Genomic DNA, 20,486 nt, shown 5'->3' with positions numbered 1-20,486 from the left:
AGTCTGGTATATGTAGTGATCTCAGGCTTTCGTGGGGTGAAAGGTAAAACTACAAGACAATGTGTTTTCTGCACTGCATAAACATCATGCCAGGATGTGGTCAGAGCAAAACCAAACAGGAATGTGCAATAAAGGCTGTAGGCTGATTCCACCCTGGAACAATTTTGTGTTTGTCTTCCTTGCTCTCTAGGCTCTCTGCAGTCACTGAGGTTTGGAACATGGGGTTTTGTTCCACCCTGTGGGTTCAAGGATATCAAATCACCCGTGACCGTGATGGTGAATGATAACACCAGCTTCTCACCAGAACCCCATCAATGCAGTGTGCAGTGGTCCGCATTTCCCCTCATTAAGACCATATGCAAATTTCCAGAATTTATCTCACTTGATGTCACAGTAGTTATGATACAATAAAACAACTGTTCATTTATAAGTTTAAGTTAAAAGCCCCTGACATAACAGCTCATTGCTTTGCAGAAAAAATTATGAGTTGCTATGGTTCCTGCACAGTGAAATGTGCAACTGTTACTATATCCTGGGTTTTAACACGGCTAAATCACTGTATCGACCAATCAGAAACCAGGACTGGAGCTATATGTTTTATAATGGTACTCATGGTATTATATTATACAGACACTACTGTATGTATAACTAACATAATAGTCATTGTTATAATTTATAAAATATTTAATTATATAACATTTTATTATAGTGATAAAGTAAAGTCACAATGCAAAATCTCTTGTATTTGATATTATGATTTTTGACATTAATACTGTGTGTGTGTGTGTGTGTGTCTGTATTTTGGGGTAATATATATGACCCAGCAGCTTCTTAAATGGCTTTAGAGAGGCTCCTACCTGTAATCTGCAATAGTTTAAGGCAAATTCAGGCAATTTCAGGTAGGCATGCAATATTTACCTGGTTATATTAAAAACAATATATATATATATATATATATATATATATATATATATCCTTCAATATATATTTACAGAGGGACACAATAAAATTGTGTAACAAAAATATCAGAGACTTGGTAAAAGGAGGGCTCTTTGGACTTGATTTAATCAAGCAATCACCTAGCAACTGCAAAGCAATGTGCAACAGCCACTCTTTTGAGTTTTGAGTTAAAGGGGTCATATGATGCTTTTTTAAAGATCATTATTTTGTGTATTTGGTGTAACAGAATATGTTGACATGCTTTAATGTTAAAAAAACATTTGGGCGGCATTATGCTAATATTTCCACATAGTGAGGTAGATATGTGGGGGCGTGTTAGAACGAGCCGTTTTAGGGGGGTGTGGCAGAGTCTTAACTTTGATAAAGAATATCTCTTTGGTTTTGAGACTTTAGTCTTTGCAACTTCAGGGATCTTATCTATGCACAATCAGCTTGTAACACTCCAAAGAGAAAGGAAAACTTGAAATCGCATCATATGTCCCCTTTAACTCAATTGAGTTAGAAAATGTAATTAGCTCCAGTCCCAGATAAGACAGAATACAGCAGTTGCATTGCAGATCCAGGAACAGTATGCACAGAATGAACGAAGGACAGAAGGTCTCGGCTGCTCTGCCCTGGAGCTCACAAGCACACTGAAAAGTACTACGTGTGAGCGGGTCATGAGGCCCAAACACATTTCTCACCTAAAAAAAACACTTCTCACATGAACCAGCCTGAGTCACAGCCTGTCTGAGCTGAAAGCACCTCAAATTGATCCCAGAGCACAAAGCAGTTTTCAAACCTTTCTCGCCATGCAGAAAGTGAGAGAGTTTGGTCGCAAACTCTTATGCAAGAGAACGTTACATTTCATTGACAGTATTTCAGCAATAAAGACGTTTGTACTGTTTCTCAGTCGGCTAGTTTGAATGACAACAAGCAATGTCCGATTCAGAAATTAATGACTCTTTTGAATCGGTTCTTTTCAATGAATCATCCGAATAGTTCGGAATCATCATATTAGCTGCTTAAGTTTGAATCGATTGGAGCGATTCCGGCATAAATGACTCACTCAACTAAATCAGTTGGGCGGTACTTCGAACGGCACAGAAATGTTCGCGCAACGTGGATGAATCGTAGCATTTTCTGACTACAATCAAATATCCAGGTGAAAACTAACTTGTAAAATTATGACGAAATTGACTCTAAAATGCACTTTAGAAGAGAAACAAGGTGTGTGCATTATGATATATGTGCTGCTAATGAGGTAGAAGCTGACACGAATTAGCTATTTTATCTCCCCGGCAAACAGCAAAGAAAATAAAGGGCAATTTAATGCTTTTATACCTTTTTTGAAGGTATTTTTAATAAATGGACATCTGAAGACAGTAAATATAACAATTTCAAATATATCACACATTAAAGTTATAAAGTAGTAGTCAGTTCTATGTGTAGCATGTAGGCCTAGTGTAACTTTTTTTATTTAGTTCCATCACAGGTACAAGGCAAATATAAGGCAATGTTGTACAGTTTAAAGCATGTAAAACAGAATAACAACAACAATAACAACAAAAAAACATAAAATGAACATAAACATATAAAAAAAATTTATAAAAAATACTAGGACAAAAAAGTGCTATATAATATTAGAGTAGTTACATAAATTTGAAAAGCTTTAGAATTTGTATGGTTTTTATAAGCTTCTTATTTTGTGATCTCATGTAAGAAAGGGTTTCAAAATCTATTTTAAAGGTCCCATGACATGCTGCTTTTTGGATGCTTTTATATAGGCCTAAGTGGTCCCTAGTACTGTATCTGAAGTCTCTTTCCCGAAATTCAGCCTTGGTGCAGAATTTCAGCCACTACGAGCCAGTCCCACAATGAGCTTTCCTTAGGATGTGCCATTTCTGTGTCTGTAGCTTTAAATGCTAATGAGGAGGAGAGAGGCGGGGCAACTGCCACGCTTCGCTCGTTTGCAAGCCATGATGTCTCTCGAGGAAAAAAATATATTGCGCTCGCCTCGCACGGTAGTAGCTAATTTTCTCATGGGCGGGCCAAATTCTCTGGGCGGGCAAAGCAGAGAAAGGGGAGGTAACCTTTCCCCGTATGACGACATAAAGGGAGGATTCCAGATTGGGCCATCTGAGCTTTCATTTTCTCAAAGGCGAAGCAGGATACCCAGGGCTCGGTTTACACCTATCGCCATTTCTAGCCACTGGGGGACCGTAGGCAGGCTAGGGGAACTCATATTAATGTTAAAAAACCTCATAAAGTGACATTTTCATGCCATGGGACCTTTAAGATACATGTAGTGCAACTGCCTACTTTATATGAAGTGTGTCATTCAACTTAAAGGGGACATCGGATGCAAAAAAAATCACTTTTAAATGGTGTTTGCATATAAATGTGTCCACACATTAGCAGTATGTGGACACAACCACCCTATAATGATAAAAATCCATTCACTCCTTTTTTTAATCCCCCAAAAATCTAAACAGTTTCAATTATCGAGCCGTTTTGATTTTCTGAGCAGTATGATGTCATAATGCTCAGGCCCCGCCCACGACTGCTGACGGACTGTCCCGTATTAGCATATTTCTGCCCTCAGCCAGTTGTACACAGTCCGCTATTATCTCCACGCTCGAGCAGCGACAACAATGTCTCGTAAGCAATGCAGGTGTTTTGTATTTGGATGTAAAAGTGAACATAAGAGTTTTAATTTTCTCCCGACATCAGAGCCACTGAGGACGTAGTGGATTAGTTTTGTTTTTGATGGTAACGCACCACCGAATACACCTACATTCGTTTATGTCTGCGCATATTGTTTTTCTCCAGACTGCTTTCTGAACGAGGGACAATCCAAGGCAGGTTTTGCTAAAAAGTCAAAACTCACGGATGGATCAGTAACCACTGTTCGTGATCCAGCTGCACCTCCAGAAGAAGTAAATCTCAGACTTTATATTTTTTATGATTATTTGCAAATCACCTTTCCTCTTCCACAGAAGAGAGGGGCGGGGTGAGCAGAGCTCATTATCATTTAAAGAGACACGCACCTAAATGTCTCACTGTGAACAAAGCTGTTTTTGACCAGGTAAAAAAAGGTGTTATTTTAAATGTCTCACTGTGAACAAAGCTGTTTTTGACCAGGTAAAAAAAGGTGTTGTTTTAAACAACCATTGAGGAATTTTAACCAAAGCATGTTGCAGACATTTCATGAAGACCCTATAGAATCATACCAACTTGTGGAAAATGGGCATCCGATGGCCCCTTTAAATAATTTTTCTAAAGAATAGTTTGTAGCTCAGCTAAATATGTTTTCCCAGCATTGAGAATTATTTTAACCCCATGTCTCTGTGTTCAGGATAAACATAGATGAAAAGCCTTACTGCATACTGCTACCCATCAAAGACTAAAACGGTTTACTTTGAATAAGAACAGATAATCAATACAATAGAGAACATCTTAACAATATAAGAAAGAGAACATTTCATCTGCAGCATTAAAGGCCCCCTGGTCTACTCCCAGACTGCAGTGCCTATACTAGACTAGATAGTGAAATTCACTTTAAAACGCAGTAAACAAACACTGCTGGACAGCAAACAGCAGATAGGTAGCAGACAATACAGCTCTGGCCTTATTTTCCAGCCCTCTGAAGGTTACTTCTTCAAAGAGCAGACAAAATAACAACAACAACCCCCAGCTGGCTGAGATAAAGGAGTGGGTGTATTTCCATTTGAATGCTGCTGGGTGGAGCTAATTTGGTTGGCAGTGTTGCTGCACATCTCAGAAGACGGCCGCAATTCTGATTTCCTCCTGACCTTTGGGCCATGACGACTGCGTCACGGCCAGCGAGGCATTATGAGCAACACGGCATGTTTCAAATCACACAACTCTTTAATACATATTCATATTAGGCCTTCGGAACACTCCAGAAGCCGAGCAGAAGATCTGTGCAACCCCCACCGAGTAATCACTGCTCACAGCGAAGACATAAATTAAATTATTAATGGAAAAGGCATCCATACATTTAATCAAACCAGCTCAAATCAAATAACTTTATATAGTAAAAACGATGCTGTTGGATGAAGCGGTCTTTTGCACTGCAGCGGCCTCTGTGATAGCGTCCATGTAAATCTCAAATCTTAAAGGAATGGTCCAGGTTCAACACAATTAAAATCTACTGACAGTATGGCATGCTATTAATTAGCATAGAAAATTATTTTGACTGGATAGATTTGACTTGCCCGGTTTACATGCATTTTTCTCTAAAGTTTAGACTAAAGCAATAATTCAGCTTTTGAAAAATGGCATGTAAACACCTTTAGTCACCTTCGCTTTTTCCAAGATCAGACTAAGAGATTCCAGCTGCTCAGCTTCCTCTAGCATGTACAAGTTGTTAACCACTCTACAATTGCTGTTGGCGTTGTGAGCTTGTTCTAGAAGTTAAAGGTGATATATGATGTTTATTGTTTAATCTTTTAAATATTCAATTAGGCATTTTGTCATGTACACTACGGTTCAAAAGTTCAAAAGAGGTCAGTTAGATTTTTTTTTTAAGAAATTAATACTTGTAATCAGCAAGTTTGCATTAAATTGATCAAAAGTGACAATACAAATATTTATAACTTTGCATATATATATATATATATACAGTGCCTTGCGAAAGTATTCAAACCCCTTTATTTTTTTCACATTTTATGTTGCTGCCTTATGTTAAACTGCTTTAAATTACTTTTTTTCCACATCAATCTACACTCCATACACCATATTGACAAAGCAAAAACTGAATTGTCACAACTTCGTAAATGTATTAAAAATAAAAAAACTGAAATAAGTACATTGCATAAGTATTCATACCTAAATATTTAGCTGAAGCACCTTTACAGTCTCAAGTCTTTTTTGTTTTATGCGACAAGCTTTGATCATCATCATTTGGCAATTATCTGCCATCCTTCTCCTCGCCTCTTCACCTCTCAAGCTCTGTCAGGTTGGATGGGGGCAGATGCACATTTTCAGGTTTCTCCAGAATATTTGATTGGGTTCAAGCTCAGGCTGTGGCTGGACCACTCAAGGCCATTCACAGAGTTGTCTATAATTGACTAGTTTCCTTCAAACATGATGCTTGGAATTGAGGTTCATCAAACCAGATAATATCGTTTCTCACAGTCTGAGGGTCCTTTAGGTGCTTTTTTCAAATTCCAAGTGTGTTTTCATGTGTCTACACTGAAGAGAAGATTGAGTCTTGCCACACCGCCATAAAGCCCAGATCGGAGCAGTGGTGCAGTTATGTTTGTCCTTCTGTAGATTTCTCCCATCTGCATATATGATCATGGAGCTCAACTAGAAAGACCATCAGCTTCTTGTTCACCACTCTAACCAAAGCCCTTCTCCATCAATTGCTCAGTTTGGCCAGGAGGCCAGCTCTAGGAAGAGTCCTGGTTGTTTCAGACTTCTTCCATTAAGGGTAACAGAGACTATGCTTCTGTGACCCTTCAATGAAGTAGAATTTTTCTCTGAACTCTTCCCCAGATGTGTGGCTTGATGCAAACCTGTTTCTGAACTCTACAGGCAGTTCTTCTTGACCTCAGGGCTTGGTTTTTGCTCTGAAATGCATTATCAGCTGTTAGACCTTTAATTAAGACGTGTGTGCCTTTCCAAATAATTTCACTTGAAGTGTAGTGACATTTACAAGCAATTTGAATGCTCCTGAGCTAAATTTCAACTGTCCCAGATAGCAATGGAATCATTTAAGTTTTTTATTTGTAATAAATTTACAAAGATGTTAAAAAAAATTTTTTTGCTTTACCAATATGGTGTATGGAGTGGTGTGGGGAAAAAAAGTCATTTAAAGCAGTTTAACATAAGGCAGCAACATAAAAAATGTGAAAAAAATGAATACTTTTGCAAGGTGATATTTCAGTTTTTCTTTTTTAATAAATCTGCAAAAATGTCAACAATTCTGTGTTTTTCTGTCAATATGGGGTGCTGTGTGTACATTAATGAGGAAAAAAAATAACTGAAATGATTTTAGCAAATGGCTGCAATATCACAAAGAGTGAAACATTTAAGGGGGTCTGAATACTTTCCGTACCCACTGTATATATATATATATATTAGTATATGTAGTAATGATGCTGAACATTTAGCTTTACCATCAGAGAAATCAATTACATTTTAAAATATATTAAAACAGAAAACAGTTATTTTAAATACAATTTTTACTGTATTGTTGATCAAATAAATGCAGCCTTGGTGAGCATAAGATACCTCTTTCAAAGTATTATAACTACAATTAAGTATTACAATACAATACAAATAATGTGCACAGATTAATCATTTATAATAGAACCAAGTACAAACAAAAGTAAATATGGTCCATTTTGATTTCATTGTTTTGTTCCTTGTCCAAAGTAGCTTGATATGCAGTCTTGTTAATAATGTAAAGCAATATCTTTTGCTCTGTTGTCACCAACCAGCAGCCACATGTAAGAACTGAATATGCATTTAGTCATCGTCTTAACCTGACCTCTATCTTGCACAATATAAAGCTGTGTGGTTGTGTAAGACTGCAGAGAGGAAGAGAGATCGACCGACAGCAGGGCCGTGATGAAGAGCGTTAATGTCACCATGCACTGCAGCGAGAGGAGAGGAGAGGAGAGGCTGGCTGTTGATATTGGCCGTGGAGATGCGTGTCTGAACCTGCGCCCTCATCTCAGACTGCGGCTGGCGTATTATGTAAGCACACCGTCTCTCTTCTCTTTTCCCCCAGTGTTCTCGCCGAGCCAACAAGCTAGCAACCTTGTGAATATTTCAAGACTGTTGCATCAACGACAGTGTAGCAGATTGTGGTGGACTATAAATGTTTTATGGCACAGTGCATGTGGGAAAATTTATTTTTAGAGCCTTTTTGAAAGCTCAGTTGGAAATCGTGAACATAGGCTACTGTATCTACGTGCATCTCTCTTTTTTTTCAGCTGGGAAGAAGACAGTAATAAATGAGTCTCTGTCCCGCTGCATCATGCTGGAAATCTCGCTCAAGGTGATTCCATGATGCTTCAGTTTTCTGCTCTCCAGAAGGATTGCCGTGATTTATGAAATGCTCCGGTTTGGGTAGGAAAAGGACACAGAGGACAGGAAGGAGGGAGATTATAATGACATCACATAGGCAGGGTTAGAACGCCACGTTCAAGCCATGGGTGATAACATTTATTCTTTTCGATCTTGATATCAGTACTGATATCTATGTTAATCAGAAAGTCTTTACGATTTCTAAGGAAAAATGGGAGATTACAGCCATTTAATTTAAAAACCCTTTATTAACATTAAAGTGATAGATCAAATTTTTTTTTGTACAAAATAAATAAAAATCTATCATAATTAGCGTACAATCATGTCGCTCCAAAACCTTTCTTTTCTAAGACACAAAAGAAGATATTTATCACAATGTCTAAGATGTTCTTCTACAATGAAAAACAATGGAGACATTGGACATTCTGCTAAATTTGATCTCTTTTTTGGTTCACAGATTGAAGTTATGTAAATGTGGAATAACGTGAGGGTGAGTAAATAATGACAGAGGTGAACTATCATTTAAAAAAAAAAAAAAAAACTAATTTGCAAATGATCAGACTTTTGAATTGTTTTTCATTTAATAACCTCTATAACTTAGTTATGCCAAATATTTCAATATTTCAAATGTCAAATCCGGATGAATTGAAGAGAAAACATCAATACATATTTTTTTTACAACAAACTTTCTGATATGTATTGAAACATTTTTATTATAAACCAAAAAAGAATGAAAACGGTAATTGTGACTTTTTATTGTACAATTTAGACATTTTTCTTGCAATTGCGCAAACATCTTATGTGCAAAATGTTAATTCACAATTGTGAGATAAATAAACTTGAAATTCTGAGAAGGTAGGTCTGAATTATAGATACTCTCAATCATGAGAAAAAGTCGCTATTACCTTTTTTATTTTTTATCTTGTGGTGGAAAAACAAAATTGCAAGATATAAACTCAGAATTGCAAGATGTTGAAAGTCAAAATATGAGTTTATATTTCGCAATTCAGATTTTTTCCCCCCCGAAAAAGTAATAATGTAATAAAAAGTAAATAATGAAATAACTAGTATTAAAAACACTTTAGTATTATTACGTAAAGGTCCACCCATCCAAACAGTCCATGCATGCTCAGTTCAATATGTGCAAAACACATTCATGCACGTATTGAATTTTTCTTGCAATTGCGCAAACATCTTATGTGCAAAATGTTAATTCACAATTGTGAGATAAATAAACTTGAAATTCTGAGAAGGTAGGTCTGAATTATAGATACTCTCAATCGTGAGAAAAAGTCGCTATCACCTTTTTTATTTTTTATCTTGTGGTGGAAAAACAAAATTGCAAGATATAAACTCAGAATTGCAAGATGTTGAAAGTCAAAATATGAGTTTATATTTCGCAATTCAGATTTTTTTCCCCCTGAAAAAGTAATAATGTAATAAAAAGTAAATAATGAAATAACTAGTATTAAAAACACTTTAGTATTATTACGTAAAGGTCCACCCATCCAAACAGTCCATGCATGCTCAGTTCAATATGTGCAAAACACATTCATGCACGTATTGAACTGCTGATTTCAGTAATCTTTGCACCGGATAGGAAAAATGCACTGTGGTGCAACATAGGCAAAGGCGATCATCCACACTGCACCTGTTGACATTTAGGTTGCTATAATGGCTCTGTGGTGTTGTGGAGTAATCTGTGCATGTGAAGGAAATAATCCAGGCTAATACAGGTCAGGATAATCTGGGGTGGTTATATTGGGCAAATAATCTTAGTGCATAAATGTGCTGAGTAATCCCAAATGATTCTGCTCTGTAATCTTCAGCGAATCAGTTGAATTAAAAGGAAGCTCTGAGAAAGGAAATGTTATAGGCTTATGTGACAGTTTCCAACAATATGTGACCATGGTCCTGGACCACAAAACCAGTCATAAGGGTCAATTTTTCGAAATTGAGATTTATACACCATATGGAAGCTGAATAAATAAGCTTTCCATTGATGCATGGCTTGTTAGGATAGCACAATATTTGGCTGAGATACAACTATTTGAAAATCTGGAATCTGAGGGTGCAAAATATTGAGAAAATCGCCTTTAAAGTTTCCAAATGAAGTTCGTAGCTATGCGTATTACTAATCAAAAATTAGGTTTTAATATGTTTACAGTAGGAAATTTACAAAATATATTAATGTAACATGATCTTTACTTAATATCCTAATGATTTTTGGCATAAAAGAAAAATCTATAATTTTGACCCATACAATGTATTTTTGGCTATTGCTACAAATATCCCCCAGCGACTTAAGACTGCTTTTGTGCTCCAGGGTCACATATATATTTCATACATTATTTAGGCAAAAAACAAAAAGAGGCTGTCAACAGTTAAGCATGCATTATATTTGTTATTATTAATAATGATCGGAATAAACATCTCTTGAACCAAGTAACACAGTTAAGGAAGGTTTTGAGCTTCTTGAAAATCATGTCCTTCAATAGTTAAGTTGTGACAAACCCAGAGTACAGTTGAGGTCAGTGCAGTTGTCAGTAAGGGTAAACCAAGAGCTCATTTCCATATGTAACAGCAGTACAGCTTCATGCAGAACCTCATTAAGATGCATGAATATTCATATGACACAAAATGAAAACTCAAAGAACAGTGGACACACTGTTTATTAATAATCTGAAATAAAGGCTTATGCTTAAAAGCTTGATAAAGTGTTTAAAGTGTTAGATTTACAAAAAAAAGAAAATATGGTTTTATTCATTTTGTTTAGATGCAATAGTTTTAAACATGCAACATTTTTTCATGTATTCTGTATAGATCTAAACAAAAGAAAAGAAAAAAATGCTAATAAATACATAAATACTGTCTGTATTTTTTTTTTTTTACGTTTTTCAAATAAGTCTATTCAACAAGTTTATTCAATTACAAAAATACAGCAAAAACGGTTATATTATAAAATAACTGTTTAAAATAACTTTTTAAACATTTTCAAAATGTAATTTATTCCTGTGATCAAAGCTGAATTTTCAGCATCATTACTCCAGTCTTCAGAGTCACATGATTCTTCAGAAATCATTCTAACATGGTGATTTGCTGCTTAAGAAACATTTCTTATTATTAATGTTCAAAACAGTTGTGCTGCTAAATTCAGGATTCTTTGATGAATAGAAAGAACAGCAAATTTTTTTTTTTGAAACAGAAATATTTTGTACCATCATAAGACATGTCACTTTTGATCAATTCAATGCATCCTTGCTGATTCAGAAAGGAACTCTGACTAAAACTAAAAGCATCAAAGAAAACAGACTGAATTTGTTACCAGACATGCAAAACCATCTCAACATGCAGACATTATGTATTATATGTGGCTTTGGTGCCACCACTGGAGTTTGACAAAGGGGTGATCGGTCTGGGGGAGACTGACGTTTTGTGGGGTTGTGAAGCTATAGAGAGAGATGTACATCTCCTTCAGGCCTCCACCCCCAACCTGTTAGTCCTCTGTTACTAGGCAACACCTGCTGGTATGTGCTAAATAAAGATTAGCACCAGGCGAGCCGCCTGGCAGCGACGTAAGGGCTTCTAGAGGCACAAAAGCACAGCTCCTGCTTTCTTACAACTTCCAACGTCTTTTTCTTGATATTACAGATTAACAGCCAAAACCACATGCTCTAGTTCCTGAGGAAAAATACAAGTCCAAATAAATCAATGTCATTTTACCATATAATCATACACACATATACACACGCGCATACACACACACATACATACATACATACAGGTCAAAAGTTTTTGTCAGTTATGTTTTTGAAAGAAGTTTCTTATGCTCACAAAGGCTGCATTTATTTCATCAACAACATAGTAAAAAACAGTAATATTATGAAATATCATTACAATTTAAAGGGGTCATGTGATGCTATTTTAAAGATCATCATTATTTTGTGTGTTTGGTGATCCTTCAGAAATCATTCTAATATTCTGATTTGCTGCTTAATTACTAATAAGACTTCTTATTATCAATGTTAAAAAAACGTTTTTGCTGCTTAATATTTTTTGTGGATTTTTTTTTCAGGATTCTTTGATTAATAGAAAGTTCAAAACTTGAAATAGAAATCTTTTAAATAGTAACATTATAAATGTCTTTACTGTCACTTTTAATCAATTGAATGTATCCTTAATGATTTTTAAAATTAAATTCTTGAACAATAAATGAATAAATAAATAAAGTCTTAGCCTAAACGTGCCAGCTTCCCCAAAAATATGAAGCAGCACAACTGTTTTCAACATTGATAATAATAATAAATGTCTTGATCAGCATATCATCATATTATACTGATTTCTGAAGGATCATGTGACACTGAAGACTGGAGAAATGATGCTGCAAATTCAGCTTTACATCACAGGATTCAATTACATTTTAAATTATAATCAAATACAAAACAGGCATTTTAAATTGTAAAAATATTTCCCAATATTACTGTTGATTAAATAAATGCAGCTTTGGTGAGCATATAAGAGACTTCTTTCTAAAACATTAAAAACGATTCCAAACGTAATAATTCCAAACTTTTACCAATAGTGTATATGTATCTACTTTCCTTTACTTATGAAAAAGAACTAAAACAAACAGACAAGGACACTGGAAACACACACACACACACACACACATCAGTAACTAACTGCCAGCAGAAGTGAGTAGTGTTTGTTTGAGCAAAACCGGCATCACATTGCTATACATTATTGAAAAGGCATTGCTATGCACTTTTACCAATAGTGTATATGTATCTACTTTCCTTTACTTATGAAAAAGAACTAAAACAAACAGACAAGGACACTGGAAACACACACACACACACACACATCAGTAACTAACTGCCAGCAGAAGTGAGTAGTGTTTGTTTGAGCAAAACCGGCATCACATTGCTATACATTATTGAAAAGGCATTGCTATGCACAATACTAAACTAAGGTGTTCTAGATGGTCGCAAGAGCCATAATAATCGATAGTACTACTGATCATATTGCAATGTTAAAGTGAATATTTACATTTGGGGTCATGTGATGTTTGAACAGGTGTGACTGTTTAAATAAGAGCATTAGCCTATAGCTTCTCACTGTACTATCTGGGGGGGAAGGGAAAATGTGAGAGAGACAACTGCTAAACGACTGACGACTTGGAGGGAAAATCTGTCTAATCCTCACAGAAAACACAAACTCATCCGCTTGTGCTTTCCTTCCATGCCTTGAAGTCATTGCATAACACTTTCATTACGTAATCCCAAATGTACATTCATGTCAGAGGTTTATCTCTACCGCGTTTTTAGCATGAGGCATCCTTGAGTGTCCCATCTGAAAGCAGGGGGAGAGGAGAAATAAAAAAAAGAAGACTAACCCACCATCACCTCCAAATGTCCTGTTTCAGCAGCATCAGCATCATAAAAGGGGACGCTCGAGTGATGCTTCACCCTTTTCCCACATATGAGGTTTGTTTTGAATTTAAAATAAGAGCATGAATAAACCAAGCATGAACACTTGGGGAAATAGAGACATTAAAAGCTGGAGGATATATCGTTGTCTTCTGAAAATCACTAGGGCTGGTGTTTTAAAGATTTTGAACTGGAGAAGTATAGAGAGAATACATGGTCCAAACTGGCCAGTGATGGTCTTAAACTGGACCAAGCTGCTCTCACTGGCTGATCTGCAGGACTATCAGCCAGTGATGTCAAGGTCGGCACCGCAAAACCATTTTAAGCCAGTAAACTTTTTTCTCTACACAAAATGTCTTCTGAAGAAACGTGGAGTTTGGCAGCCACATTGTCAGGGTGTTGCAACACACTTTCAGCAATTTAAATTGTTTCATTACTTCAAGGACCCTGAGCACAACTAGCACAGGATGTTACAAGCCAAGGTTTAAGTATCCTGCTTAAAAGCAGTAACACAATGTCCATTCACATAGTTCATCTGGTTATTTGCATGCCAGATCACACTGCATTTGAGTATAATCACGAGGTTTAAGTGAGGGTTATGTCAGATCTGCCTCAAGTGTTGTGCTGTGGCATTCACTGCATGTAGCTGGTTGTGTCACTGTGGTTAATTACGTTCAGAGCACTCTGCAGTGACCATAGTAACAATCTCCACGGTCTGTAGACTCACAGCCTGTCTCTAGAACAAACCATCACGCCTGAGAAAAGAGAGAGAGGGGTGAGTCTGCCAGTCAAAGCAGGAGACGAGATAGCTCCTGCCAGCCGAGAGAAAGAACACTGACTGATAATGAGGAAGCGAGATGGACGGCTGCAGGGAAACACAATCACCCTGAGCTAATGAAGGGAGATAAACCAAACAACCAGCAGTCAACCCAAAACAGACAAAGAGAATTAAAGGCAATAAAAGGGCGAGATTGTGATCGTGCGTTACCCGACAAGTTTGAGTCAAGGAAGGACAGTGAAATAATACTGAACGGGATTGGACCAAGACAGACAATAGCCCGATCCTGACACTGACGAATCAGTGTGAGAGACAGAAGGAATATGGATACTTAAGAAACAGATAAGACAACAGTGCAGAGAAGCGTATGAGATGGAGTGTTGTAGCAGGAAGTGACGAGGAGGGGGTGGACAGTGTGTCCTGGGTAAGACATTGTAGATCACACAGAGAATGTTGGCATTTCTCTCGCTCAACCAAAGTGAATCACCCTTCCTTCCCCTCTTTGTCTCACTTGCACTCACTCACGTCTGTCAGTGGTGCAGGGGTAAATGAAGTGTATCATTCACCTTTTTGGCAACCAAGATGGCTGTTAAAGCAGGGCTGGTCGAACTCTGGCCCTCGAGATCTGCTTACCTGCCGAGTTCAGCTCCATACCTGATCAGACTCACCTGCCTGTAGGTTTCTGGTAATCCTGAAGACCTTGATTAGGGATGGAACTAAACTCTAGGGCTGTGTCCAAAATCACCCCCATACCCTTAAATAGGGCACTATCCCACAATGCACTGCAATAACGACCGTACAACCAATGTGCATTCAACAGTTAGAAAACACCCATAATGCACAGTGACGGTCATGCCGAATGAATTCCCACATCTCACCAGAAGGTGGCGCCTGCAGCCGAATCATCCATCCATCCATTTTCCAAACCGCTTGTCCAATGTGGGTACAGTGTAATATCATACAGGTATAACATTCTTTTTAATTGATTATTAAATTGTTTAATTGAGGTGTATACATGCTAGTTTCCATAAGTTCAAAATAAATCTTTTCATTACTACTGGAGCTGCCAGTTTGTTTAGTTTTGTAATGATTATTAAATCGCAAGCACAAACTATGCAAAAGTGGCAACCCTTCTGGCACACTTAGTTCATGCAACCGCCACAGGAGTCCCAGCACAAGCGCCGCACCAATATATCTACCTAGACTGCATATTAAAACTGCACCTAATGAAGAGTCTGCTCCAAATCAAAGCGGACTACTAAAATCTAATTTTGGTTTAAATCCAAGGCAGCACTACATTTAGCCTTCACATATAAAGAAATTCCAGAATGAATTGTGATACTAAGTTGATTTACACAATATCTGTGCACAATGTATTTAAAAATTTACATTTTTAAAACTTTTTCATAAAAAAAAAAAGAAAAAAAAAGTGTTGTTAGCTTAGCAACATGCTAACACCAAACTATTTAAATCAACTATCGGTTCCATTTTGGTTTGGATGTTGTCTTAGAAGGAAGCTCCCTTTGTAGGAAACAGACAACAAGGCAGTTCACTAGGCTTAAGACTAGGCAGTTCACTAGGCTTTGGAAGAGATGAAGGGAAGAATGAGGCATAAACTGGAGACTAGATCAGATCTCAAGACTCTTGTTTAATAACCGTGTTGTAATAATATGGACTGAGAACATGAGCACTTACTTTGGATCTGGTAGGTATCTTAAAACAATGCTGCCCATTCCTGAAGAGAAAGAAAAAAAAGAGAGAAATGCATTTCAGAGCTGATATATTTTAAATATATCAGTAATGGCAACAAAAAAAAAAAATCACACCTTTGTTAGCTGTACTGTGATGCTGAGCTTTATGAAAGAGAATAAAGGCCGAAGGTTCTGGTCTAAACATGTGAATTTGTCACAATGACCAGTGTTGGGGAAAGTTACTTTTAAAAGTAATGCATTTCAATATTGCGTTACTCCCTAAAAAGTAACCAATTACGTTACTTAGTTACTTTTTATGGAAAGTAATGCGTTACATTTTAAATGCGTTTGCACTTTTTAAATCTGGACAGGGCTTGCTTGTTTTTAATTTTAAAAAGTTCTTCTGGACGGGATCTTAAAACAAGGTCGCCCATTCCTGAAGAAAAAAAAAAAAAAAGAGAGAAATGCATTTCAGAGCTGATATATTTTAAATATATCAGTAATGGCAACAACAAAAAAAAAAAATCACACCTTTGTTAGCTGTACTGTGATGCTGAGCTTTATGAAAGAGAATAAAGGCCAAAGGTTCTGGTCTAAACATGTGAATTTGTCACAATGACCAGTGTTGGGGAAAGTTACTTTTAAAAGTAATGCATTTCAATATTGCGTTACTCCCTAAAAAGTAACCAATTACGTTACTTAGTTACTTTTTATGGAAAGTAATGCGTTACATTTTAAATGCGTTTGCACTTTTTAAATCTGGACAGGGCTTGCTTGTTTTTAATTTTAAAAAGTTCTTCTATGCATTACAATATTGCGTTACTCCCTAAAAAAGTAACCAATTACGTTACTTAGTTACTTTTTATGGAAAGTAATGTGTTACGTTACTTTTGAGTTACTTTTTAAATCTGGGTAGGGCTTGCTTGTTTGTTTTTAATATAAAAAAGTTCTTCTTTTACAAATGTAAAAGCCCTTTTCACAACAAAAGTGAAATGAATATGCCTCAGGCTGAACGAAATGTAAATTCATGTCTGTACAGTATAGGACGCAGCTCAAACTAATTGCATGAAGAATATGACGCAGGAGAAGAAAGTTCAACACTATTCAGCAATAACAAAAATGAAACAAATGTGTTATTTTTGCTTAGTATGGTTGAATTGGATCATCGAAGGTCAGTAGCAAAGACACTGGTTAATAAAATGAGATTAAATACATAAATTTAAAAAAGTAATCTGATTACATAACTCACGTTACTTGTAATGCATTACCCCCAACTGATGAGTGCCACAGCAACTACTATAACACCAAATTAATACATGACTAATATCTATACACAAATACACACACACACACAGAAAGAAATAATCTATAACTTTTTTATATAGAAATTTTGAAAAATGCAATAAATGTGCATAATTACATGAGCAAAAAATATATGCATGTATGCATGCATGTATGTATGCATGCATGCATGAAGAAGAAATGTGCGTGTGTGATGTGCGAGAACCAGTGAGGTCTGTTCTAGAGTGTCGCACACATTTGAGCTTCTGTGTTCAATGTATTTGATGCACTTTTGCAACGATCACTCATTCATTTATTGTTTACTTTTATCTGCCTTCTGACTATCTTAAACGTCGTTGCTATGGGTAGCATCTTGCAATTATTCTGCTTATTGTATATATAAAATACAAATGTCTTTATACAGTATGTGCAGATATATACATAGAGAGTGTATCCCACACACACACACGTATTACTTTAACTCTCTGCACAACTATGTATACATTGGATTGATTTGAATAACTTTTATGTACTTGAATTGTGCATCAAACACTAGGCGTATACAAGTAGCAGATCAGGACTTGGTATTGGCAGATGACTCGGAACCTGATCGGGACATCCCTAATACGCACATGTAATTTATTTATAACCTACGTTTTATAATATACATTATTAAATTTGCACATGTAATCTTTTTTTGTAAATATTTTATTAATTTTATAAAATTATACAATATACAACTAGTGCATGTGATTTTTTTAAATAATGTTTATTATAATAAAGTAATACTTTTTCTATAATGTGCATGCATGTTTTTTAAGTTTACATTAAAAAACATATTAAAATTGTATATTTCTAATTTGTGCGTGTATGATAGCAGTGATCTCTTGAAGGTTCATTCACCTTTTTACCATTTAAAACGGCAAAATCGACCTAATAATTTTAACATGGCTAAGAGTTCAAATAATTCATATACTAAAACAAGTGGCATCAGCAGGACTCTGAACGGCACTGACCAAGTTTCTTGGCCTGATTGTGAGCATCATCTCCAAGTTTCCTGAGGAAGGGGTTCTCCTGCGTGAGGAGCACCTTCACGTCCTCCACGCAGATGTTGATGATTCGGGCTCTGATGTATGGACACAGCGTGTAAATACCCTGGAGAAAGACAGCAGCATAGAGTCAAGGACTCGATCTCCTCTTTCACACACACAAACAAACAAAAACACACACAAAGCCTTTCCTGCTCAGAAAGAAGCATGTAACCTAAGGATGATTAATGCATTTTCTTTCCCATTAATTCAGCCTTGGAAAGCAGCAGACATATTTTAATCCATTTCTTCATCTATGGGAAGAATAAATACACATACAAAAACAGATCTTCCTCTAGTTAAAAATCAATATACTGTAGTGGAAAATGGTAATGGAAGTTCCCTCTAGAGCAGACAGGAAGGCAAACTGAGGTTATTAACGGCACATTGAGATGAACTTGTTTCCCTATAGACCACTAAACCTAGTTTTTGAGCAAAAAAACATCTGAGACAACTGAGATATCGGAGTGTTGCTTTAATAATAGACTGATTACTGCAGTACAACTTAATATCCAAAGCCTTTCTGGTTAAAATTGCATGTGAAAAACAACCCATTATATCTTGCAGATGTATCTCTGGGATTAGACTGCTGCTTTTCAACTTGAAAAAGATTTTTAAATGACGAAAATGCATCTACACAACACTACATTTATTCTAGAAGTGAGTATCCAGTATTAATTTAGATCTCAATATTTTCAAAATTTTGGTTGTACGTACGCAAATACACAAGTGATTCAAACTACTACTACATAAAACATTATTAACACCAAACTCCGTTTTGTTTTACACACACCCACCTCCTGAGCCAGTCTGAAAGCACAACCGAACTGTTCTCCATCAGTATTTCTGGACCAGACCTTCACGCCTGTGTTTATAACCTGCAGAAAGGTTAACAGCATTTTGCTACTTCATTATTATTATTTAAATTTGGTAACACTTTTACATTAAGTTAATGTTAGGTAATGAATTAACTAACACTAACTACCACTGAACAATGGACCCTTTTCACATTTCTGGGTTTCTCAGCAGCGGAAGTCGTCATAGTTGGGTTAACTTGAATAGCAGTGAATGGGAGAGTACCACAAATATATTTTTTGCATTCCCATTTGCTCAAATAGCAAAAGAAAAACTCCACAATAGTGTTTTCATGACTTTCAATAAAAGGAAAAAAATTGAGAGAGACTGATAACGACAGTCAGAAGAGAGAATGTTGTTAAATTGACCATCCCGCCCATAGACGCTGCATTAGAAACACCCTCGCATCAGCGTTAACTGTTTTTTTGTAATTTGATGCAAAGGTGATCTAATACAAATAATAGTGTTATAAATGTAGATACATAGCAGTGAATGGGAGAGTACCACAAATATATTTTTTGCATTCCCATTTGCTCAAATAGCAAAAGAAAAACTCCACAATAGTGTTTTCATGACTTTCAATAAAAGGAAAAAAATAGAGAGAGACTGATAACGACAGTCAGAAGAGAGAATGTTGTTAAATTGACCATCCCGCCCATAGACGCTGCATTAGAAACACCCTCGCATCAGCGTTAACTGCTTTTTTGTAATTTGATGCAAAGGTGATCTAATACAAATAATAGTGTTATAAATGTAGATACATTTTTAAAAAAATACAAATATGAAAAACTTTCGAGGATTTACAATGCTGATGACCTTGTCTTGACCGGTCTTGTGAAAAGGGTCCATACATTTGAAACAGTACTTATTGATCTCGGTTGTAAACATTATTGAATAAAAATACAGTTATTTATTGTTACTACATGTTAGCTCAGGTCCATTAAGTAACAATAATAGCTTTTGATTTTAATAACACATTAGTAAATGCTGACATTAACATTAAGATTAATAAATGTTTTAGAAATATTTTTCATTGTTATTTCAAGTCAATTAATGCAGTTAGCTAATGTTAACAAATGGAACCTTATTGTATTTTTTTATTCTATTGCATATGAGCAAAAAATATATGCATGTATGCATGCATGTATGTATGCATGCATGCATGAAGAAGAAATGTGCGTGTGTGATGTGCGAGAACCAGTGAGGTCTGTTCTAGAGTGTCGCACACATTTGAGCTTCTGTGTTCAATGTATTTGATGCACTTTTGCAACGATCACTCATTCATTTATTGTTTACTTTTATCTGCCTTCTGACTATCTTAAACGTCGTTGCTATGGGTAGCATCTTGCAATTATTCTGC

At 36.1% G+C, this 20,486-nt stretch overlaps 1 protein-coding gene across 1 annotated transcript; it reads right to left on the bottom strand.

Annotated features, from left to right (window-relative positions):
* Positions 1–15,854: 15,854 nt before the first annotated feature.
* Positions 15,855–19,201, bottom strand: LOC107595606 (tRNA (cytosine(34)-C(5))-methyltransferase-like). Its single transcript, XM_016286071.1, has 3 exons — positions 19,069–19,201; positions 18,200–18,338; positions 15,855–15,946 (listed from the first exon to the last, which is right to left on the bottom strand). The coding sequence occupies exons 1-3, from the start codon at positions 19,168–19,170 to the stop codon at positions 15,903–15,905; spliced, it is 285 nt and encodes a 94-aa protein (XP_016141557.1). The 5' UTR covers positions 19,171–19,201; the 3' UTR covers positions 15,855–15,902.
* Between the last annotated feature and the right edge of the window lie 1,285 nt (positions 19,202–20,486).

This window comes from Sinocyclocheilus grahami, unplaced genomic scaffold (genome assembly GCF_001515645.1).
Source record: "Sinocyclocheilus grahami isolate Dianchi unplaced genomic scaffold, SAMN03320097.WGS_v1.1 scaffold205.1, whole genome shotgun sequence".
In the NCBI taxonomy this organism is placed as follows: Eukaryota; Metazoa; Chordata; class Actinopteri; order Cypriniformes; family Cyprinidae; genus Sinocyclocheilus; species Sinocyclocheilus grahami.
Note: the sequence above shows the minus strand (reverse complement) of the source record. Positions and strands in the feature narration are given on the sequence as shown.

Excerpts from the sequence above, each read along its gene's own strand:
- LOC107595606 (XM_016286071.1), bottom strand. The coding sequence starts at position 19,170 with ATGCTGTTAACCTTTCTGCAGGTTATAAACACAGGCGTGAAGGTCTGG. Across the intron at positions 18,339-19,068 it reads CTTTCAGACTGGCTCAGGAG|GGTATTTACACGCTGTGTCC; the intron begins GTGGGTGTGTGT and ends GTCTTTCTCCAG. Across the intron at positions 15,947-18,199 it reads CAATCAGGCCAAGAAACTTG|GAATGGGCAGCATTGTTTTA; the intron begins GTCAGTGCCGTT and ends CTTTCTCTTCAG.